The sequence below is a fragment of the Muntiacus reevesi genome, chromosome 3 (genome assembly GCF_963930625.1).
Source record: "Muntiacus reevesi chromosome 3, mMunRee1.1, whole genome shotgun sequence".
In the NCBI taxonomy this organism is placed as follows: Eukaryota; Metazoa; Chordata; class Mammalia; order Artiodactyla; family Cervidae; genus Muntiacus; species Muntiacus reevesi.
The window spans coordinates 116,897,003-116,920,398 of NC_089251.1; the positions used below are offsets into that span (position 1 = coordinate 116,897,003).

Here is a 23,396-nt window from a genome sequence, read left to right on the forward strand (position 1 = left end):
GGCGCCGCGCAACTTTGCGAGGCGGCGGCGGCGGCGAGCGCGAGACGAGGCCCCGGGGCCCGAGCGGGGCCCCCAGCGCGCGGCCCGCCCCCGCCCCCCGCCCGGCCCCCTCCCCTCGCGCGCCGTCGCCGGAGCCCGGCGCTGCCCACTCGCGGGAGCCCCCGGGGCCGGACGGGCTGCGCAGCTGGAGAGGCGGGGGCCCGACGCGGCCCCCCCGGAGCCGGGCGCCTGGCGCGGGGGCTCGCCGAGCGCACGGGGGGCCGCGCGGCGCTGCAGACCCAGCCTCCCGCCGCCGCCGCCGCCGCCTCGGCGCTTGCAGAACCCAGAAGTGAACAGCAGGCGACCCGGAAGGTTTGCGCGCGGCTCCGCACCGAGCCGGAGCCGGAGCCCGGAGCCGGAGCCCCAGCCCGGCCCTGCTCGGGCCGCCGGGCGCGGGGCTGCGGCCGCGTCCCGGAGCCGCCGCCAGCACAGCCAGGTCCGTGCGGGCCCGGGGCGCGGGGAGCGGGCCCGGCGGCGGCGGGCACTCGCCCGCGGGAAAGTTGCGCGGAGTTGCGGGCGGGGGGCCGGCCGGGGCGCGGGCGCTGTCAGCGCGGGCCGGGGCGCTCCGAGGGCCCGGGGCCGCCTGCGCCTCGGGCCCGGCCCGGAGCGGCGGTGGCGGCAGCGGCGCGCGGGGTAGGAAGTGTCTCCGGCGGCGTGTCTGGTCTGTTCTCCGAGTGTGCGTGTATGTGTGTGTGTGTGTGTGTATGTGTGTGTGGTGTGCGCGCGTGTGTGTGTTTTCTTAAGCCGGGCTATTCAAACCTGCTGCAATTCTCCGGTAAACAATGATTCATGGGGCTTAATGCAAATAAACGGATTGCAAACGGCGCGGTTCGCGCACTTTGCAGCCGGCCCGGTGGAGCGGCCAGTGCCGGATTTCTCCCTTTTTTTGCAGATCTGCAGAATATGGCGTCCCTGTCCTGTTTTAAAAATAAGCCAGGCTGCCATTTTTGTTTTTCTTTTGTCTGAAAATTTTAATAAAACTGTCTGAGAATGTGGGAGAGGCGGCTGGAAGCAGAGGGGGCACCCGAAGGGTTGGCTTTTTTCCTTTTCTTTGGCGAGAGCCGCGAGCCTTTCGGGGAGGTGAGACACAATGCAATTGCACTTTAAAGAAAAAAAAAAAGGAAGCCGCTGGGCGATTTGGGGGGGAGGGTTGGAAATTTAAAGTTAACTCCGAAAGTTTTCTTTTTTTTTTTTTTAAGCTTTTTTTTTTTTTGGAAGGCGGTGAAATGCCGCGAAAGGATCTCGGGGCGCATTTCTCCCCCCCAGCCAGCCACCTTTGCGGGATTTTTGGGAAAAGTTAACTGCCCATTTCCTCAGAGCTGCGGGGGGGGATTGTGGAAGGTTGGGGATGGGGGCTTCGGGGACGGGGAAATGTCTTTTGGAAGAGGCATTGTAAGGAACTGTATTCTCAAATTTGGAGGAAAGGGTTGGCAGTAGGGGCTCTGAGAGGGCCCCGGGTTTCCAGCTAAGACCCTTGGCATGAGGAAATAATCCTGCTGTCTGCCACCGTGCCCTGGAGCAGTGTGCAACCCTCAGAGCTGCGAGCTCGGTGGGGGGTGGGGTGGGGTGGGCCTGTCTCCTTCATGGGTGGCCAGGGCCCTATTGTAGGCGGAAACCTTGCCCTCCGTGCGGGGTGGCTCCCTGCCCGACAGCCCCTTCCCCTGGTGGGCCTTCTGGCCCTGGTAGCTGGCATCTGGGTGAATGCCCTCAGGTGGCTGGCTGTTTGGCTGTGGGCAGGCCGGCAGCCCCAGTGGGTCCTGTCTGAAGGGAGGGGCAGGAGAGTTTGTGTGGTGGCGGGGGTGCTCTTACCGCCTCTGCCATCCCTGCCCTGCATCCTGGAGGCTCCCTGTTGAATGCAGTTTAGACTTGGGTGAAGTTCCTGGAGCATCTCTCTGGACAGGTCAGGACTTGCTGGCTTTCAGGCTACAGAAGGGTTCTCAAGGTCTACAAGGTCTGGGGTGGCTGGCGCTGTCCAAGGCGCCTGGGCAGGTTGGGCCTGGTCTTGCCCTTCTGGAAAAGTCTGTCTGTCCTAGAAGGACCCCGAGCCTGTTTATCCCCTGCCCCAAGGTTTCCTGGAGGCAAGACCCCTCTAGTCACTCCTGTGTTCTGGCTCCACTGGGCAGGGTGAGCTGAATTCAGGCAGAGCCAGGGGTTGAAGGCTGGGGCTTAGGGATTCAGGGCTGCAGAACTTGGCATGTCTGAGCCAGAGGGGAACTAAGCTAGGCATTTTTCAGATGGAGAAACTGAAGTCCAGAGAGGGGAAGCGACTTGCCCAAAGTCACACTGCCAGTTAGGAGAGCTGAGACAGAGATGTTCAGGTTTTCACATCTGGGCTCTCTCCACTGTTCTCTGTTGGCAGGGTGGCAGGGGAGGTGGAGGTTGACTCCTGGAAGAGTCATTTTGGACAGAACTGGACTGGAATGGAAGAGCATGTCTACCTTCACTCGTCCCCCTGCCCCCACCATCATAATCCTGCCTGGGTGTAGTGCATGGTTGTTATCACATTAGGTTCTCCCAGAAACTCATTTGGGTGAAATTGTCAAGGTGAAGATACTTAACTCCATTTTAAAACTTAGGAAACAGGCTTGGAGAGGTTGAGCAGTGTCAGAGGAGGGCTTAAACTCAGGCTTCTGGATTCCTTGTCCAGGGAGCCTTTTCCTGGGTAGATTTTGGTACTTGTGGGCAGGTGTCTTTCCTAACTTCTAGTTTTTGATCTTTCAGATTCATCTACTGACCTCAGTGACTGTGTTAAAAAAAAAAAAAGTAGAAGCCTGCCCCCTTAAGACTGTCAGAGCTGGAAAGGCCCAGACAGTTCACCTGGGCTCAGAGAAGGGAAGCCACTGGCTTGAAGTCACCCAGCAATTTGGGTCCCAGCTAGGAGCAGAGCCATGGTCTCCTGTCTTCTTTTCTCTGTGAGACACTCAGAGGGAGACGGAACCACTCTACCTAGTCGCGAGACTCCACCGGGCCCAGGATATCCTGGTTGCTGGTTGTAGTGATGGGGCCGGGGGCATTATAATGGCCAAAACTAGTCTCTCTCCAGCCCTTCCCTGGGCAGATACCTCCCTGCCTTTCTGTGAGTCCCTTCCTTTCTTTTCTCCCTCCTTCCCTTCTTTCCTTCATCTCCATCCATTAGTTCATTCATTAGTTTGCTAGATTATTCCTTTATTCTTTCATTGTACATTTGTTAATTTATTGGTTAGTCATTTCAGTAGTCATTCATCTGCCTGTCCATCAGTCCATCCATCCATTCAATCCTCAGCTTACCTAGTCCGGGTTGGACAGCCATGTGATATACAAGTACAGTCTTTGAGGGCTCCAAAGCCAGTAGGGTGCAGAAAGCACTAGCTTGGGCAGTATTTGTGGGTGCCACATGAGTTCCCAGGGAAGGTCTCTCTGAGTAGAGGCTTGAAAATACTCTTGTAATGCTGATTCTGGGTGCTGGGACCGAGATCCTTTTTTTTTTTTAACAGTGTGGTGAATGGCTTGTATGACTTTGGGCACATTCTTCTCTCTGAGCCTCTACTTCTTGATCTTTAAAATGGGGTAATCTCTATTACTCATGGCTTGTTGGGAACCACCACAAGAGTGTCTGCGACCTCTCCCTGCCCTGGCCGGGCACGTGATAGGACCTCGGTGAGCATCAAGGATTGTTGGTTACCAAGTCAGGCCCTGCCTTGATTTTGAAAACCATTATGGTTTCAGAATGAGCCCAATGATCTGGGGACCTTGTAAACCTTGTTTAACATTGTCATTCCCCTGCTGAAACTCTTCTCATATTTCCTAAGCATTTCAAAGACCCAAACACCCAAGGTCCTTTAGGGGCCTACAAGGCCCTTTATGAGCCTCCCAAGTGGCGCAGTGGTAAAGAATCTGTCTGCAATGCAGGAGACTCAAGAAACACAGGTTCAGTCCCTGGGTCAGGAAGATCCCCTGGAGGAGGAAATGGCAACCCACTCCAGTATTCTTGCCTGGAGAATTCCATGGACAGGGAAGCCTGGCAGGCTACAATCCTTGGGGTCACAAAGAGTTGGACCTGACCGAGGACATCACACAAGGCCCTTCATGGTCTGGGCCTGCCTGCACCTCCATCTCAGCTCCCCTGTCTCCCAGTCTCACCACGTTCAGCCACACCAACTTCCTTTCTGCAGCTCGAATTTACAAAGCCTATTGGCCGGGCCTTTGCACATCCACCCAAACCTAGAATGCTTGCATGGCTGGTACCTTCTTGTTTCACCTGTTTTGACTCAGTTGGGGCTTCCCTGGCCACCTGCTCTGTAATAGCTTCCCACTGTCACTCATGGTCACATCAGCCCTTGCAGCTCTTACCAGTATCTGAAATTTCTTCCTGTACGTATTTATTTGCACTTCTTACCTGTCTGCACGGCTGGCAGGTGCTTAAACCCCACACAGGTGAGTGGGCAAGTGGGTCCAGCGCAGGGTGGCCGTGGCTTTGATGGAGGTGAGGAGATGCCGGGGAGCCCGGGTGTGGTAGAAGCCCTGCAGCAGGGCAGTTCCTGGGAGATGAAGTGACACCGAGCTCTCTGCCCTCTTCTCCCTCGGGAGGCTCCAGGCTGTTGTCAGGAAATAATGAGATGATTAAATCACAGGATCTGAGAATCCCAGTCTCTTCCAATCTCAGAACTTGGCATCTGAGAAGTTTTCTGACTCAGAACCTTTGACACTGGAGTCTGCATTTGATCCAATCCAGGGTTTTTTGTTGCTGTCTAGTTGCTAAGTTTTATCCACTTCTTTGCTACCCCATGGACTGCAGCTCCTCTGTCCATGGAATTCTCCAGGCAAGAGTACTGGAGTGGGTTGTTATTTCCTTCTCCAGGGGATCTTCCCGACCCAGGGATCGAACCCAAGCCTCCTGCATCACAGGAGGATTCTTTACCACTGAGCCACCAGGGAAGCTCCGATCTGGGGCTTAGACCCTTACATAGAGGCTCTTCACTGCCTTATTTATTTAGTGACCCCAAGTGCTCACTTTGTGCCAGGCCATGTTCCAAAAGGCTTTGTAAACATGGACGTGCTTAATCCTCATTGTTATCACCCTCATTTTACAGCTAAGGAAACGGAGGCACAGAGACAGGAGGTAACTTGGCCAAGTCCACAGAGCTCATCAGGCGCATTGTGTGACTTGAACCCAGCACTCCAGGACTCCGCCTTAGAACCCCACAGCTGTTGAGGGGAAGCCCAAACTCACCCGACCCCTGCGCGGAGCGGGAATCCCCTTCCCACATCCTTGACAAGAGGGCGTCTGATCTCTGCTAGAGTGGTGGGGAGTTCCCTCCTGACCAGGCCCCCCAGCCTCTGTTTGTCAGACCATCGTCATTTCTGGAAAGATCATCTTTACAGAGGGTAAAGTGCTGCACCTATCCTGTGAATAACATTTGGAAAATGATGTTAGCGTTATGGTTTCCCAGTGCTTTTGACCTTGTGGTTTTGTGACTGCAGTAGCTTCTTTCTCCCCACTGGGTTGTGAGCTCCCTGGGGGCAGGCCACCCGGCGCCTGGTGTTGTATGTGTACCTGGCACCAGACATACATGCCTCCCGAGCCCCTCCTGTCTCTGTAGCATCGTGGTTGGCTCTGGTCCAGGGTATTGGACAGACTTGGTGTACTTATGGGAAAAGGACAATGATGTCTCCATGTAGCCCCATGTGTACCCAGTTCTTGGAGAACCACTCGATCCAAAGTCACATGTTAATTGAAGAAAGGCAGACCTCACAGATGAGCCAGCCAAACCTCAGTCTGTCCACTGGGGAGACTGCAGCGGGGAAGGAGAGGCATGGGCCTCATCCAGGGCCACCCACACCTCCGGATGCCTTGCTTGATGGGCTTTCCTCTCCCCAGGTGCCACTTGGTTGCCATGGTATGTGTCTTGGGGTCAAAGGCAGCAACAGCCCTGGTAGGGGAGCGGCTCCCTCTGTCACACCGCCCTCCTTGTCTCCACTTTGGTGGGGAATGTTCCCTGATGCACAGGGCTGCAGAGGGCCCAGCGCCCCACCTGGACTTGGGTGGGATTGAGAGGTGGGTGGCGCGGAAATGTGTTGGGGGTTGTGGTTTCGGCTTCCGACTGCCAGGACTGTGGTCAGGCTCTGGAGGCTGCTAAGGATTTGGGGAGGGGGCTGAGTGGTGTGTTGAGTGTTAAGATGTATGGGGAAGGCCTGGGGATTTGGCTCTGGGGCCCACAGCATCCTGCCTTGTCCCTGCCTTATCCATGTGGCAGAATGTCCTTGGGGGCAGTCCTCACCCTATGAGACCTTCTCTGAGCTTTGAGCGAAGGCTTCATGCTCCTTGAGGGGATAATCTAGCCATTTTACCTTCTGGGATTCAATGCAGGGGGCACCTGGTTGTGATGGACACACCCTCCAGACATCAGGCACACACATACTCACACCCCCAGTCCTTCCATATCCACCTTTGACCCTACCTCCCCTACCCAACTTTTGCCAGTTTGAGGGGCTGCCCGACTATTTCAGAAACACTATCAGAGATACCCTGAACTGGGCCATAGGAGCCGGGCATTCAGAAGACAGGTCTGCTAGAGTGTGTGTCCACACACGTGATATACATGCATGCACTCCTGCCACCCACAGATTACACGTGGTAGTCATATACCCACGTGTGTCTCCCAGGAACCAACACACAGCCGCCTGCCTGCCCCTACTTGGGTCCTTTCACACTCATGTGCATGCTGTTTTATCACCTGCATACAGCCATACTCTTGCACACGTGTGTTTTACACGTGAGTGCATCTTACACCAGCCTTAGATCTTTTGGCCTTACACAGGATCCCTCCCGCACACCTGTGCACTCATGTGTGCCCATACCCCACCCAGATCTGCTTGCAGCCTGCCTGGACCTCCCGCCTTCACTCAGCAATACTTCTCGAGCGCTTACTGTGTACCAGGCCCCTTGCTTGATGCTGGGGACACTGGTGGGGGGGGCGGGGACCAATGTCGTCACCGCCCTGGTCTGGAGACTTGAGGCAAACACAGCTGAGGATGTGATTACAGACTTTGGTACCTGCTGGAAAGGAACCAGTGTCCTATGACGAGGGCTGTCCTATAGCTTGGTGCTTTTACATTTACTGTACCCAGTGATGATGATGGGGTGTGTAGGGGAGAGGTGCTTCAGGGATGAAGTGATCTGGCTTGAAGTTTTCCAGGTGAGGGCATTCCAGGGAAAGGGAACACCAGGGGTGAAGGCCCCGAGGTGGGAAGTCAAGGACCATGGAGAGGGTGGTGGCCCTGAGACCTGGGGGAGGTGGGCCTGGTCTGCCAGGGCCTGTGCTAGGTATTCCGTGGCCTTGACTGCCACCCCCCCCCCCCGACATGTCCAGCCCAGACCAACCCCATCCCGCTCTCTGATCAGCCCAGCCCTCCTTCGCTGCTGTGCCCTGCTCAGGGCCCACTTTACTGACCGCCACGCCAGACTTGGGCTCCGTCTGTGCTGCCCCCCAGGGGTCCTGAGATACAGTCCCAGTACAGGCTCTGATTGCTTGCTGGAGGTTCCCAGCCTGGGACCCCCAAGGACCTGTCTAGAAAGCTCCTGGGGGCCAGGCCACAGCTGGCATTCAGCAGCTGGCTTTTGCGCTGAGCTAATCCCAGACTTGACTCTCCACAAGGCCACTGAGCAGCCCCATGGGTCCTGAGAAACTGCACCCCGCCCCCAGCCCAGTTGACATCTCTGGTTGGTCCCATTTCCACGAGTCTTCAGGAGGTTAGGAAAGGCTTCCATGTGCCTTGGAGAGCCTCATAGCAAAACGGTAGCAGCCAACACGGAATCCTTATCACGGACCAGCCTCTGTTCTAAAGACCTTATACCTACTAACTCATCAGACCCTCACAGTGATGCTGAGGAGATACCGTTGTCATCCCAGTTCGGTAACAGTCTCTGTGGCTTTGACCTTGTCTTGTTCCAGAATCTGTACTTTTAATACTAAGTGGACACATTGCCCCTCAGAGGGTCCAAGAACCCAGGCTGTGGTTTAGTTGCATCTCTTTGTTTTATAGAGGAAGGAACAAAGGCCCAGAGAGGAAATGGACTTGCCAAAGGTCACACAGCCAGCGGACAGAAGGGGCTCCCTCTGCCCCCACCAGCTGCATGGTTGGCAGGTTACATCCTCTCCAAGTCTCATTCATGAACCCAGGCAGGCAAGGGAGAGATTGCCTTAGAAGCCAGCAGGGTGGAATCTTTGTAGGGTGTGGGGGACTGCAGTTGAATAGACACGGGTGGGGGCTTTGGGTCACCCTGGACGTGGGCTTTGTGATAAGTCGTCGAGTTGCTCATTTTTGTTCCAGGCATCTTCCTGAATGTGTGTTTTATTTTGAAATGTTCACAGCATCCACTTCACAGGGGTCATTAGGAGCCTGATTGAGGAAATGCTTGTAAAGCACCTAACAGTGCCTGGGATGGAAGAAGCGTTCAGTGATTTATTATTATGGTCATTTCACACTGGCAGAAGGAGTTCCCGCTGGGGATGGGAGCTGGGGGTCCCCAGGGGACACGGCAAGGGAGGGCATGGGTTCAAAGCTTGCGGAATGTCCTCTCAGCCCCGATAAGGCGATCACAGCCCGTTCCCTGGCAGAGACGCTGGGGCTCCCAGAGAGGATTACCACCTGGGTGTCTGGGTGTCTGGGTGGCCGATGGTGGGAGAGGGGTGCCTGAGAGGGGAGGGCATGGCACCCCAGCTCCCACTGACCAGGGCGCAGGCAGCAGCCCCCTTCTGCTCTGATCAGCCCCAGCCTCACAATGAAAACAGCCCTTCCCAGCCCCGCAGGGCTGCGGAAACCCAGCCTAATTGGATCCAGGACCCTCGGGAGCCTAGTTCCTCACAGGAAGTTCCCAGGAGCAAGTTTCCGAGGCTGGCCTGGGTCTTGGGGGTGGGGTGGGGTGCAGCAGCTGGGACTCGGGACTCTGGGCTGTGTAGAATAAGGGCATATGGAGGGCAGAGGGGTCGTGGGAGGAAATCTTTGAACACATGGGGTCTCGAGGTACTGGGAAGATGGGAAACTTCAGCTTCTCTCTCCTAGACCAACTTCTGTTTGTCCATTCAGGCCATCCTTCTGGCCCTGTGATGACCCGTCTGTTGAAAACCTTGACCACAGGCTTTCTCAGCTCAGGGACCCCTGAACATGGCCCGACGTGGCCTTTCATCTAAGTGTCTAAGCCTGGAACTCTGGCCCTTTGTGAACTGCCCCGGCCACCTTGCCTTCCTTCCCCTGTGAATTCCTACACCGGGCTCTTGTGGTGCGTGCTTAGTCGTGTCCAGCTCTTTGTGACCCTATGACTGTAGTTCTTCAGGCGCCTCTCTCCATGGGGTTTTCCAAGCAAGAATGCTGGAGTGGATTGCCATTTCCTCCTCCAGGGGATCTTCCCGACCCAGGATTGAACCTGTGCCTCCTGCATCATGCATTGGCAGGTGGATTCTTTACCACTGCGCCACGTGGGAAGCCCATGAGAGGCCCACACTGGGCTCACACCAGACCAACATGATGCTGTGTGCTTTCCTGCCTCAGGGCCTTTGCACATACCATTCTTCCCACCCAGCCTGCCCTTCCCTGGCATCTCTCTTGACATCTCTCCTTCCCTCCAACAGTAAGTCCCAGCTTCATGCAGTCTTTGTTCATCCCTCAGTGGGATGAGCTTATCTTCTCAGGAGCATCCCTACCCCTAGCCCAGTCCTACCCCAGCACCCCAGTGTTGCCCCGCTCTGGAGTGTGCCTGTGTGCTGAGTCGCTTCAGTTGTGTTCAACTCTGCGACTCTATGGGCTGTAGCCTGCCAGGTTCCTCTGTCCATAGGATTCTGCAGGCATGAGTACTAGAGTGGGTTGTCATTTCCCGGGGTCTTCCTGACCCAGGGATCAAACCTACACCTCCTGCATTGCAGGCAGATTCTGCCTGCTGAAGCACTGGGGAAGCCCCCTCTCCAGGGCAGGTGACATACTTGAGAACACACTGCTGTCCTAAGAAGCGAGCAGCTTTTCCCATATCTTTGTATCCGTGGTTTTTGCCTGGAATGCTCTCCCTCTGCTCTCTCGCTTTCCTGGCAAACGTCCCCATCTTTGAGGCCCGTGTTGACACACCCTCTCCTCATGTGTTTCTTCATTGACCATCTATCGAGCAGCTAGGGTGAACTAGGCACTTGAGCACCTACTGTGTGTCCGGTGCAAGGCTCTGGGGTTGCGGCAGGCTCTCAACCCTGTGTTCAAGGGTAGCAGCGGTGGAGAGGGGTATGTTTAGAGCCAAGATACAGAGGCAGGGTAGGGGGAGTGCAAAGGGCCATGGGGCGTGTATCACAGGAGAGGGTCAGAGAGTGACCTTCAGCTGAGACCTGAAGGAAGAGCCCTAGTGGACTCTGCTGCTGAGTCCGGGTATAGGGTTGTCCAGGAAGTTGCTCAACCAAGAACCAGACCCAAGCCCTGATCTTGGCAAGCTCACAGCCACCCAGGGGCTCAGGCAGATAAGTCACCGGACCATTCTAGGGTAGTGGGATCAGTGCTTTGGTTGCGGTGGAGGGGGAGCCCAGGACAGTGCAAGAGCTCAGGGGAGAGGCTGCAAATACAGCCTGGGTGGCGATCAGGAGGGTTTCCTCTCGGCGGTGACACCTCATCTAACTCTTGACGGTTGATGGTTATCTGACGAGGTTCCCGCTGGGTGATGGCCCCCACGCGGAAGGGCAGAGCCTATGCAAAGGCATGGTGGCACGAGAGCGTTTTGGGAACCTGAGAGTAGTGTAGTGAGGCTGGAGGGAGGGCTGCTGTGGGCATGTATCTATCTGGATGCATGTGGCCAGCAAGGCCTCCTTAACAAAGGCCTCTGGGCCACCCTGGAGAGTTTGAACTGTGCTCCCAAAGTTATGGCAACCCAATAAGGATTTTAAACAGGAGAGTGAGTGAGAAAGTGGGCAGGCTTTCCTTTGTCTGACTTTGGCTCCCAAAGTCCCCAGATAAGAAAGGGGAATCCCTTTCTGACCGCACTCCTGGCTGGGGGCTCGAGGCTTCCTGTGGGACGTTGAGCACGCTCCTGGCCCTCTCTGAGCCCAGATCTCCTGGGTAAACCTGCAGGGCCTGAGGCCAGAATCCTAATGGGGCCATAGGCGGGGGCTGGGGCATCCTGCTTGGCCAAAACTGGCTGAACTGTTCGTGTTATTAAAAATATTCCTTAAAAAGTCATGTAGCCACACTGCAGAGAAGTCAAGAATAGAGAAATGAAGTAAACCAAAACCTACCCCATTTCTGTCCCCACCCCAAGCCCGAAACACACCAGTGCTAGTATTTTGGTATTTCCTTCCTATCTTTTCTTCCAGCACCTGGTTTTTATATAGGTGTCATTGCTCTATCTATACAAATAATTTAAAACTCTTCCCCCCCCCTCCAATTATTGTTGTATCACGAGTGTTTTCTAAATGACTGCAGGGTGGTTTTAATCCTTTCTAATGGATCTAGTGTCAGGGTGGAGAGCATGGGCTTCGGAGCCTGACTTTCTGAGTTCAAATCACACACACACAGCATGACTTTGGGCAAGTTACCTAATTTCTTTGTGCCTCAGATCTTTGTGAGGTAGATATGAATGTTAAATGAGTCATTACAATGCCAGTAAACATTGGCTATTATCAACGGCTATAGTCTGTGTCACTTTGTAACATGATTTACAGAGCCATCCCCCTATTGTTTAAAATTTTGGCTGTTCCAGGTTTTTGCTACTGTTAAAAAAAAAAAAAAACACTGAAGCAAACAGCTTTGCACATAAAACTTTGTCTATATTTGAGGTATTTTCTAGGGACAGATGACCAAGAATAGGATTGCTAGACCAGGAAGTTTGAACATTTTTATAGAGTTCATGACACATTATTGCCAGATTGTTTTCGGAAATGACTTCCAATTTCACCATACCCTCACCAGCATTGAGTATTACCATTTTCTTATTGCTTTTTGCTATTTTAATGTGTGAAGCTCATTTAATTTTTGCTGCTAGGGAAGCAGAACCATTTTCTATGTTTATTAGCTGTTAATAACTTTTTTGGTCTGCTAGTCTACAGCATACAGTCTCTTCTCAGATCAATTAGGAAGATACAGGAAATAGGGAAGAGTAAAACACAGGGGACAACATAGTGTCAGAGTGGTGGCGGGGACTCAGAGGAGCGGGAGGGGACTTTCCTCTATCTAGGCCATGACACTTTCAGTTCCCTCTACTTAGACTATTCATTCATTCAAACATTTATCAGGTACTTTTTGGCTTAAAGGTAAATGACTCAGCCTCTATTGTGCCCTGACAGAGAACATGTCCAACAGCAGAGATGGATGAGAAAACAGACAGAAAATGGAATGACAAGAAAATGAAATGACAGAAAATGGAATGACAGAAAATGGAATGACAATTTCCATTTCTGATGATGGAAATGCAGGGCACAGAGGGAACAGAGAAGAGGGGCACCCAACACAGCCTTGCAGTCCCAGAAGGCTTCCAGGAGGAAGTGGCCTTTAAACTGGGGCCTAAGGAATAAGTTGTAGTTAACCAGTGAAATGGGGGAGGGCAGAGAGTTCCAGGGAGAGGTGAGGAAGTGAGAAGGGAAGTGGAGCACTGGGGAAGCCCTTGGTCTGGCTGGGCAGAGCGGAAGGTGGAAACAGTCAGTGAGGCCAAAGAGGTCAGCAGAGGCCAGTCACGGAAGGCCTCAGGAATCCAGACCTGGTCTGGAAGGAATGAGAGAGCCATTGAAGATTCTCATGAGGGGAATGTTGTGATCTGATTTGTGTTTTAGAAATAGCAGAGGGACTGCAATAGGAGGACAGAATGGGAGGCGTGGGTAGAGGTGAGGGTCCCTCGGAGGAGGATCTTGGAATAGCTGAGGCCAGAGCAGAAGGGGGCCAGGACCAGGGCAAGGAAAGTGGTAGAAATACTCCCGGTGGATCCTGGCTGACACCTGCCAGGACCCACTCGGTTCTGTGTGCCTGGAGGATGGGGCCTGTGCAGGATTTGGCCTGTGACGATCAGCTGAGTGCCCACCATCACTGACCCTGATCCTGCCTGCTCCCCGCTGCCTCCAGACCCTTGTCTGTTGCTCCACCCCTCCCCCCGGCTACCAACCACTTTCTTTCTCTCCTTTTTTAAAGAATAAATTTATTGTTTTCATTATAAAAGCAACAACATTGCAGAGTATTTGGAAATCAGAGAAACAAAGACAAAAAACCAGGTTAGCTCCAGCCGCCTCCCCCAGCACTGCCAGCCTCCCTCTGGGCGTGGTTCCCCGCAGCTTGCTTTTTCTGACGCAGGTTTTTATTTTTGCCTCCTTGTAATCACAGTATCTGGACAGTTTTGGGTCCTGCTCTCTCCCATTTTCTTGTTGGGAGCTAGTTCCCTGGTGGCCATGGGGTCTGGGCAAATCTCATTTTTTAACATATCTGGGCTGGCCTGGGGATGGGGTGGGTGGGACAAAAGTTGCTTAAATACACCCTCTGTCCTGCAGTGGGCAAAGCTAATCACCTTCCCCTTGGGCTGCCCCGTTTTCTTTGCGACTGTTTGTCTAGGCCTGAACCTCCCCAGGTGGGAGGGCCTGGCACCTGGTGTACCCCTTCCTCAGTGCCCCTGCCCCTAGCTCCCCTTGTGGAGCTTGCTAGGCTGCCCCCAGGGGCCACTCTCCTGGGAAAACGTGATAGACAGACTTGGTTTGCGATCCAGACTCAGCTCTGTGACCTCAGGCAAGTTACTTAACCTCTCTGGACCTCAGTTTTCTCAAACGTACAGTGGGTCTCTGGCAACAGTTAAATAATGGCTATAAATGCCCTGATACCTTTCTTGGCCTACTGTAAGTTTTCAGGAAAAGATGGTCGATATTGTACTTTCTCATTCGACAAAGAGTTTCTGAGACCACCTTGGACTAGACGCTGGAGGGGCAGAAGTGAATGAGCACCGGCTCTACCTGTTGTGTACAGAGCTGAGTCCGGTGGGGAAGTCACCCAGGGAAACACGACTGCACCAGCATGTGCTCACCCCTGCACCGCTGCAACCAGATCTGGGTGGCGTCCTAACTCCATCACCTGCTGGCTGTGTGACTTTGGGCAAGTTGGCCGACCTCTCTGAGCTGCAGTTTCCTCTTGTGTTAGGTGCATACCTCACAGCGACATGATGCGTGTAGCATCCTCAGCGCAGTGCCTGGCACTTGGTAGGTGTTGAAACCAGAAGTAGCTGCCATTTTTATTGTTACTGTTATTGTTATTCCCATATACAAGGTGCCGTTGGGAACACAGAGGAGTGGCTGACTGGGGGTTCAGGGAAGGCTCCGTAGAAGAGGGAACACTTGAGCTGGGGCTTGAAGGATGAGTAGAAGTTCACCAAGTGGGAAAGGATCCTCTAGGTAAGGAGCCTGCGGTTGCAGCTTGAAACCCGTCCACCAGGGCTTTGTTTGGGTGACGAAGGCATCGTGTTCATCCCGACTCCCCTGAGTGCCCCTCACCGCCTCCCTCCGGCTCTGCCTGGGGGCTCTGTGCGCCCACCCTCCTGTCATTGCATCCACTTGTGACTCTGTACTGGAGGTTGTGGGGTCCCGCTCACGGGAGTTGCCGTGTCCCCATCTGTCCATGTTTCGGATCATAGATCTGTGTCTGTCGGAGTTTGGTGCTGTCTGTCTGCATGTTCCTGTGACTCTGTCTGTCTGCGTCGGTATCCAGGGGACCTCCCAGGCCACACCGTGGTGGTGGGGGGCAGCCTGCATGTTCCCTTGGCCTCCAACTTTAAGCAAATAGCCAGGCCTCCTTGGTCATTCTCCTCCCTGGCCCAGGGTAGCTCCTGCCTCTCACCTCCGTTCCATTCCCTGGGGACCTTCAACCGGTCCCCTGCCACTGCCTCCTCTCCTGGCTTCTCCAGTCCCACCTACGCTCAGCAGGCAGAGGGGCCTTTGTAAACCACAGATTCTGTCCCATCACCCAATGCTTCAAGTCTAGGCCCCAGGCCTCGGATTCAGGAGCTGCCTTTCTAGGTCTAGCCGTGGCCAATGGCTCCAGGCTCGTCCTGTGTCACAGTCCACGCTGATCACTTTAGCTCCCCTCCCACACCGTGTTGTTTCTCACCTTGGGATTTTGTTAAGACTGCTGCTTCCACCAGCAATGTTCCCCACTCCTTCTTTGCCTGGCTAACTTCCACTCATCCTTTAAGACCCAAAGCATGTATCACCTCCACTGGGAAGTCCTCCCTGATCCCTTCCTTTGCATCCTGAGCTCTGGGCTGCTCATCCCTGACTTGTGGGGTAAGAACAAGTGACTTGCCCAAGATCACACAGCTAGTGTTTTGGCGCCAGTATTTGAACCTGGGTGCCCTGGGCTCCAACTAAGGCAGGTCCGTGGTCCAGGTGAGGGGACAGTAGCTAGGATTTGTGAAGAGGATGCAGTGGATCTGAGAGAATTTGGAAATGGAATCCTGGGGACGTGGCTGGTGGTGGGTCTGAGGTGGGTGGGGGGAGGTCAGGGTCCATGGCAGGAGCATCTGGGTAGGTTGGGATGCCCTACTCAGATTGGATGGCTAGAGGATTACGTATCCCAGGGGAAGGCCAAGTCCAGACTGAACAGCCCATGAGTGGTCAGGGAGGTAACTGGAAGGTGGTCCTGGAGCTCCAGTGGGCAGCCAGGGGTAGGGGTGGAGACCTGAGGATTTTCTGGTATTTAAAGCCCTGGAGTGGATGGACCATCCAGGGACTGGGCCGGTGGAAGGAGGAGGCTCCCACCCACCCTGAGAAGCCTAGGCTCTGGGGGTGCAAGCTGGGAAAGAGACTGAGAAGATGTGGAACCCAGGGCTCATAGCACTGATCTCTGAGGGTCAGGGTGGCTGGGAGGCCATGAAGGAAAAGACTGGGAGATGGCCCATGGGCTTTGACCACATGGAGGTCCCTGGTGGCATGTGGCAGGTCTCATAGGCCAAAATTCTTTTTTTCACAGAAGCTTCTGGGTCACGTGTCTGCTTCCTCCACTTAGCTCGGGGACCCCAGAGGACAGGGCTCTTCTCTTTGCCTTCGGTTCCCCAGCCACCAGTCCCAGTTTGGCCCAGAGGATGTATCCAGAACCAATGGATGGGTGGATGGGTGGGTGGGTGGCTCTAGAAGGTGTTTCATTCATTGACCCATCTGACTTTTTTCACCTTTTTGAGCAAGAAAAACAAAATGACACCTTGCTCGCCCTACTGCAAGGATCAGGGCTGTGTATCTTGAGGCTCACCGCCCAGAGTCTTGGCTTCTGTCCAGAGCTTTGAAGCCCAGTCTGCATGTCCTGCCTGACTGCCAGCATGTCTCCTCTGCCCGTCCGGCCTGGCCACTCAGCCTCCTCTGCCCCCAGTTCTTCTGTCCCTCGGCACTGTCCTCAGGCTCCTCCCGCTGACCTTGGTCCTCTGAGCTACCTGGCTGCCCCGCCCAGCACTCTCCCTGATGCCTCCTCACAGCCGGCATTCCTTCCCAGCCGCTAGCACAGCATTCAGGACGCTGCTGGCTGGCCTCCGTCTCTCCCCACCTCACCACTCTCCAGCTGTCTGTGGTGTTAGCGGGTAGCTGCTCACTGTCCCAAACCTGCTCCACGTCTGCTCAAGCTGCTGCCTCCACCTGGATGCCCTTTGCCTTGTACACCTGTCCTAAGCAGATACCCAGCCATCTCTCTCCTTCTTAGAATCTCTCTCTCAACACAAGGTCTGTGTGGCTTGGTTTGACCCCAGCCACCTTCCAACCCTGTCTTGCAGGTCCTAGGGCTGCACAGATGCACACTCAACTCGAAGGTTTGTTGAGCGGCTCATGTGAGATGCTCTTGATGTGTGTCTGGCAATGAGCTGGGCCCTCAATAAGGGCTCAGAAAATCCACCCCTCCCCCTGCCCGCCTTCCCTGCGCTAACACAGGTAGATGTACACCAGGACCTGGAGCACTGACCAAATCATGAAGTTCCTTAAGCCCAGCCCGAGAAGGACACAGAGGAGTGAATGCTGTGTGGATCAGATTCCATGACCCAGGGCAGACCCTGCTCCCTATCCAGGGTTAGGGGTGGTTCCCTCCCTGATCAGGGGTCTGATAAGTGGCGGAGAGGATGCTCTATCCCAGCTATGGGACCCCCTACCTCCCTGACCAGGGTGGGGCTTTGGGAAGCCTGGACTTGGCATTGAACTCAAGAGGAAGCGAGGACGGCTCCCCTGGAACAGTCCAAGGAATGGTTGGGTACAGTGGGCAGAGCCCTGGGCCAGGGCAGGAAAGAGGCATAGGGGCCTGGGTCAGTCCCATTTTACAGATGAGAAAAACGGAGGCTCAGATTGCCGATGCCCAACACTGCAGGGCAGTGCTTCCTTCCGTTTCCCCATCTATGTGGCCAGGAGCAAGGGCTTCCCTGGTGGTGTCCTAGCTTTCTCCTCTGCGAAATGGAGGTGCCGATCTTCCCGGCTTCCTGGGGCTCTGGTGAGAATGCTGCTGGGTACAGAGGGCATTGTACACCGTCAGTGGTGGTGGATAATCGTGGGATTGCCTTTAAAATGAGTCTGATTATCTATTCTTTAATTTATTCATTCTGTCCCGCAACTCATGTTGATCACCTTTGGGCCTAGGCACTGATGATGCCAAGCTGAATGAGACAGGTGTCTTCACTTCCCAGTGAAGCTCCCCAGCTCCCCTTTCCCTCAGCCCTGGAGCCTCCCTACCCTGGCTCTACAGCTCAGATGACTTCACATTTTCCCCAGTGGACAACAGCAGGGGAGGGACAGGTCTGAGACTTCTGAGTGGAAGGGTAGTGGGTGCCATGCCATCCTAACACAGGGCCTGCCCACAATCCTGCAGTCAGGATGCTTTGTCCTTCCTCTGAATAGCTTGAGGGACTGATACGCTGGACGTTGGGAGTCGGGCAGATCAGAGCGGGGATCTCAGCTCACTGCTTACCTGCTGTGTGACCTTGACCAAGTCACTCTGCCTCTCTGAACTTCAGTTGTAAAGTGGGGATGAGGCGCGTACCCGCTTTTTAGCATCAGTGTGCCTGGCACAAGGTGGGTACTTAGTAAATGGCAGCCTCCTCACTGTTCTTGCTGTGTTGAGGTCTGTCTTTGAAAGGAGATGTTCCAGGGACCTGGAGCAGTCAAGGAAAACTCCAGGCAGGAAGTGTTTCTGGTATTGGGTTGTGAGGGATGGGCTGGGTTGGACGGGTGGAGAGAAGGGCAGCTTGGTGTTTGTGGATGGCGGAAACAGGAGGGCTTTTAGAGCTGCCCAGCCACCCTAGAAGAGGGCACTCTGATTCCCAGCTGACCAGACTCAGATCCAAACTGACCCCCAGGCTGGGAACGAGAGGCAAGACTTTCATATACAGGTATTGAGTCGTATGCAAGTGGATATTTGTTCCACCAAAGACTGGGGTTTGCAAAACACATTCCCCAGAGGAAACAGCCTGAGCAAATCTGATGTCTAGTCTTGACTCTTGGCACCCTAGCCCTATGGTCTTGGGCAGATCTCTTCCCCTCTCTCCAAGCCTTAGTTCCTTCACCAAAAAGTGGGATAATACCTCCTGTGACTACTCCTCGAGTAAAGATCACAAGCGATAATGTATATAAAAGATCTTTCTTAAAGTGTTGAGATTAGGTTGTATCCTTACAGAGGGCTTTTTTTCCCCTGAAACCCTCTGCCTGCAATTCCAATAGGGCTTCCCCACTTGTAGGGCCAGGAAAAAAGGTTAGAGACACTTCATTTCAGCCTTGCCTGTCAAAAGAAGCAGTTCCATGTAAGCGACCAAGACCAGTAGGCATTTAGTTAGTGATTTCTGTAAGGGACAGATAAAGAAGAGAAATTTGATAGGGAGTGAGACTTCATGGAATGCCCCCGTCCAGCAGTCTCTGTAAGTCACTTCTTGACTCACTATAGGGCCACAGGAAGGCGTGAGCCCTCTGGAAGACCGAGATAGCTTTGAAGGCCCACCCTTTATACTGCCCTGGTTGCAAAGCCCTTCTCACTGCACAGGAACCTGCGAGAGGTGAGGGCCACCAGACAAATTGTCACGTTCTTCTACTGAAGGGCCCCAGGCCTCAGGCCTCTTCATTCCCCTCTTAAGTACAGTGTTCTGACACATCCTTATAGGCAGAATGTTGTACCTGGCCATGCTTGTTTCTCGAGGAGAACTTTCCAGAGGTACAATTCCTTGGGTCAAAGGGCAAAACTAATCATTTGAGTCCCCGTAAATCATCCTGCCAGATTGCCCTTCGCAGAGGCTATTGCCTGATGACCCAAGTTGCCCGCGGTGTTCTGTGGGTCAGAAAGGCAGGGATCGGGGAGGGGCAGTTGCCTCTGCTCTGCGGCCATTGACAAGGTTGGCCCAGAACTCCTGTTTGTCCCAGGGCAGCAGACTTGTGTGCATAATCCATGGGGTTGGCTCTGTAGCCTAGGGTCTCTGTGGGGGGACAGGGATTAGTCCACTGGCATCAGGGTGATTTGGGAGGGGTGAGCTGGGGGGTGCTTCTGTTCCAGATAGGACCTTGCTCTCTGGGGCTCACTGTGGGAAACACTGAATTCCAGAGCTTCAGCCTGGAGGTGTGGTTCTTTGGGCCTGGTGGGAGTCCTGCTTTGCTGTGGGATGAGGGTCCCACGGGGGCAGGGATCCCAGATACTGGCCCAGACTTGAGCGGGCATAGCTGATGGGAGCTCACCCTTGGCCGATGGGGAGGGCCCTCTTCCCTATGACAGTCGCTCTCTCCCCGCAGGATGGCAGAGCCTCGATTTAACAACCCCTACTTCTGGCCCCCTCCTCCCACCATGCCCAGCCAGGTAAGACGCAGCGTCACCCCTCCCGCCGCCCTCGTTGGGTTTGGCCCCGCTTTGGCTGCTGCCTGAGGGACGAGGGGTTCGCGGGTGGCCTGGCAGGCCGGGGACGGGGCCGGGGACGGCCCCAGCCCTCTCAGTCCCTCTCCTCTCCCTCCCTTAGCTGGACAACCTGGTCCTGATTAACAAGATCAAGGAGCAGCTGATGGCGGAGAAGATCCGGCCGCCTCACCTGCCGCCCACGTCGGCCTCGTCGCAGCAGCCGCTGCTCGTGCCACCGGCGCCGGCCGAGAGCAGCCAAGCGGTCATGTCGCTGCCCAAGCTGCAGCAGGTGCCGGGCCTGCACCCGCAGGCCGTGCCGCAGCCCGACGTGGCGCTGCACGCGCGGCCGGCCACCAGCACGGTCACAGGTACCGCGGGGCCGGGTGGGCGGGGACTATCCGGGAGGGGCGTGGCCGTGTCGCCCGCAGCGGGGCGGAGCAGGCAGGGCCTGGGACGCGGGTGGAGCTTCCAGACTTGGCTTCCTGTAGCCTGTTGACCTGCATCACCAATGCCGGCCAGAGGGGGCCGAGGGTGGGTCGCTTGCCGGTCAAGGAAGCCAAGTCCACGCAGAGAATTTCAGGAATCCAGAGGAGAACCGTAACCAGACTTGTGGGGGATTGAAGGGTGAGGGAAGACTTCCTTGGGTGGGTCCCCACGCGAGGAAGAGTTGGTGGTGGACTAGGGAAGATAGAGCAGCATGTGCAAAGCGAGGATGTGTGTGGAAAGCTAGAGTAGGACAGCGTCCAGATGGGGAAGATCAAAGGGTGACGAGAATCATCACCATCACGTGGCAGCTAACTCCAGGTGAGCATCTGTGTTCATCAGTGTTCGCGTTATCACTCCCAGCACGTTCGGTGGGGTGGCTGCCTTTTACAGGCTGAAGTACAAAAAACAGCAGCTTCCTGTGGTTCACCCTAACGTCTCCATTCAGCAGATGAGCAAACTGCGGCCCAGTTTCACAGCCAGTAAGCGGCCTAGACAGGCATTGTGGTTCCAGAGCCCAGGCGTGAACCCTGTCGCTCTGTCAGGGCTCTGCTGAGGCACCAGATTGTGAAGGACCCCGAGGGCTGCCTGGGCAGTTTGGATTTTTACCCTCGGGCAGTGGGAGCCCGTGCAAGTAGGTGAGGTTAGAAAGCTGGGTCTCTGGCTGTGAAGTGGAGACTTGGCTTGGTGGGAGACCGGCATGGAGGCAGGGAGAGCTGCAGGAGAGGGTGGTGGCCTGGGCCAGGCAGCGGCAGAGAGGATGGAGAGAAGGGAAAAGAACTGAGGGATGTTGAGGAGGAAGAGCTCACAGGGCTGAGTGCGGGGCTGGATGAAGGGGTGAGGAGTGGGAGGGTGGGCACCGGGGACTCCCAGGCATTTGCCAGTGAGGTGGAATCATCAGAGGAGCGGGGTGGGGAACTGACTGTGAGCCCAGTCCTGGATACGTTGAGGCTGTGAACTGGGAAGACATCCTAGGCAATATTATGGGGCTGGGGTGCCTGGTGCCCACCTCAGAGCCTGCTGGACAGGCTTTTCCTGGTGGCCGCTGGAACTGGGCCGTTGTTCCTCTTCGAGCTGGCCCCCGCTACCAGCCAGACACCTCTCCCCATCTCCCTCCTCTCTCTCAGAGATGCCCAAGAATCTTGGGGCCCCATGAGCCTCCCCATCCAGGCCTCCTCCAGCCGCCCTCTGCACATTCCCTCCTTATTATGACCTTATTAAATTTATTTTTTCATTATAAAAGTAATATTAAAAAAGTAATATAAGCATATTAAGGGAAAATTGGAAAAAAAGACAAACTAAGAAAAAAAAAATCATAATCCCCAGTTCGTAACCCAGCAGCTTAGAGAGCCTTTAGTCCATTTCCTTTCTTTTCCATCGTTTTTGTTTGTTTTTTAATGTGCAGGGGGTGTGTTTTGCTGAGTTTGTGGTAAGGCTGTACCCATGCCTTTAACTTTCTTTTCCTACTCACAATTTTATCATAAACATATTCAGTGCATTTTTATTATAAAGGTAATTCCTAGTCATTATATAAAATTTAGAAATTGCAGACAAGTTGAAAGGAGGAAAAAAAATTAACCCTTGTCCTACTATTGTTAGCATTTTCATATGTTTTCTCTGTATTTATTTTATTTTATCCTTTAATCACAGATGTAAAAAATGGATGAATTCACCAGGTAAAACATTCAAAATAATAACGGAAGCAGATAGCGTATGAAAATCTCCTTTTACCAACAAATTCTTTGCCCTCCCTAGAGAGAAGCACAATTTACACCTAGTTTAGTTTGGTGTGTCTCTTTTCAGATCTACTCCTGTGCTTTCACACACACACACATTGTCTGTGTATATACGTGTCGTTTGGATATGTGTGTTTTTGAATAGGTGGGTTCATGCTGTGTATGATTTGCTTTTTCACCTGCCAGCCCAGTTTGGCATTCTTTCCTCATCACTGCATGTCTTGTCTTGTCTTTGTGGTTTCCCTGTTCTTCGTCTTGTGATGAACCATGTCTCTATACACAGCCCCTAGTGAGGATAAGCAAACTGTGTCCAGTTTTGTCTGATCATTGTTTTGTATGGAAGGTCCAAGTACACAGATCTTTGTGCTCATGTGCAAATAATTATCTCTTTATGGGCAATTTCTAGAATTAGAATTACTTTGTCAAAACTTATGTACATTTGAAGTTTTAATGGCTGTTGCTAAAGCACCCTTTATTATTAAAGTTGATAAGCATACACTCCCAGCATGTATGACACACACGCCAAATACCTGTGTCAACTCTAGATATTATCTTTTCCAGTGCATAAATTTTGGGTTTCTTTTTTTTTTTTTAAGCGTAGTTTTAACTGTATGATAGATATCATTTTCATTTTTTTGTGTACTTTTCTTGATGTTATAAATGTTTCTAGTCCCTTTGTTTTTAAAACAATAACTTTTAATACGGAACTTAGAAAAAAAAAAGAAAAAGTTCATTGTCAAAGAATCAGAAAGTTAAGGCAAAAAAATTGTTTTAAGATTACCCCTAATTCCACCATCCATATCACATGTTGGTGCATCTCCATCTCCTACTGAACTTTTTCTGTGCCTTAAATTTTTTTTTTTAATTTTACAGTCTTCTTTTTATTGGGCAGTTGATGTTCAGTAGAGAAAATTGATTCACAATTTATTGAAACCTTCCCTAATATTGCATATTTCAGTTGCCTCTGATTTCTACTATAAATGACAATAGTAGTGAACATCTTTGTGCTTCAGAGTTTTCTGTTTGTCTGTTTTTTGTTGGGCGGATTTCCAAAGTGCCCCTGTTATAGATAATCAGACTCATTTAGTCCTTAGATGGGCTTCCCTGGTGGCTCAGTGGTAAAGAATCCACTTGCCAATGCAGGAGATGGGGGGATTCCATCCCTGGGTCGGAAAGATCCCCTGGAGAAGGAAATGACAACCTACTCCAGTATTCTTGCCTGGGAAATCCCATGGACAGAGGAGCCTGGCAGGCTGTAGATCATGGGGGTTGCCATGACTTAGTGACTAAACAACAGTCCTTAGGTATCTAAAGAATCTTACACTGCTCTCATTTGTT

At 53.5% G+C, this 23,396-nt stretch overlaps 1 protein-coding gene across 2 annotated transcripts in view; it reads left to right on the forward strand.

Moving 5' to 3' along the window:
• Positions 1 to 225: 225 nt before the first annotated feature.
• ZNF362 (zinc finger protein 362) overlaps positions 226 to 23,396 on the forward strand; it is a 45,329-nt gene continuing 22,158 nt past the window's right edge. Inside the window, exons 1-4 of one of the 2 annotated variants that reach the window (XM_065930339.1) lie at positions 226 to 475; positions 14,278 to 14,402; positions 19,740 to 19,803; positions 19,961 to 20,207. In XM_065930339.1, the coding sequence (XP_065786411.1) occupies positions 14,365 to 14,402; positions 19,740 to 19,803; positions 19,961 to 20,207 (349 nt within the window). In that variant the 5' untranslated portion in view covers positions 226 to 475; positions 14,278 to 14,364. The remainder of the gene's footprint in view (positions 476 to 14,277; positions 14,403 to 19,739; positions 19,804 to 19,960; positions 20,208 to 23,396) is intronic. The other variant, XM_065930341.1, reaches the window with a different exon arrangement.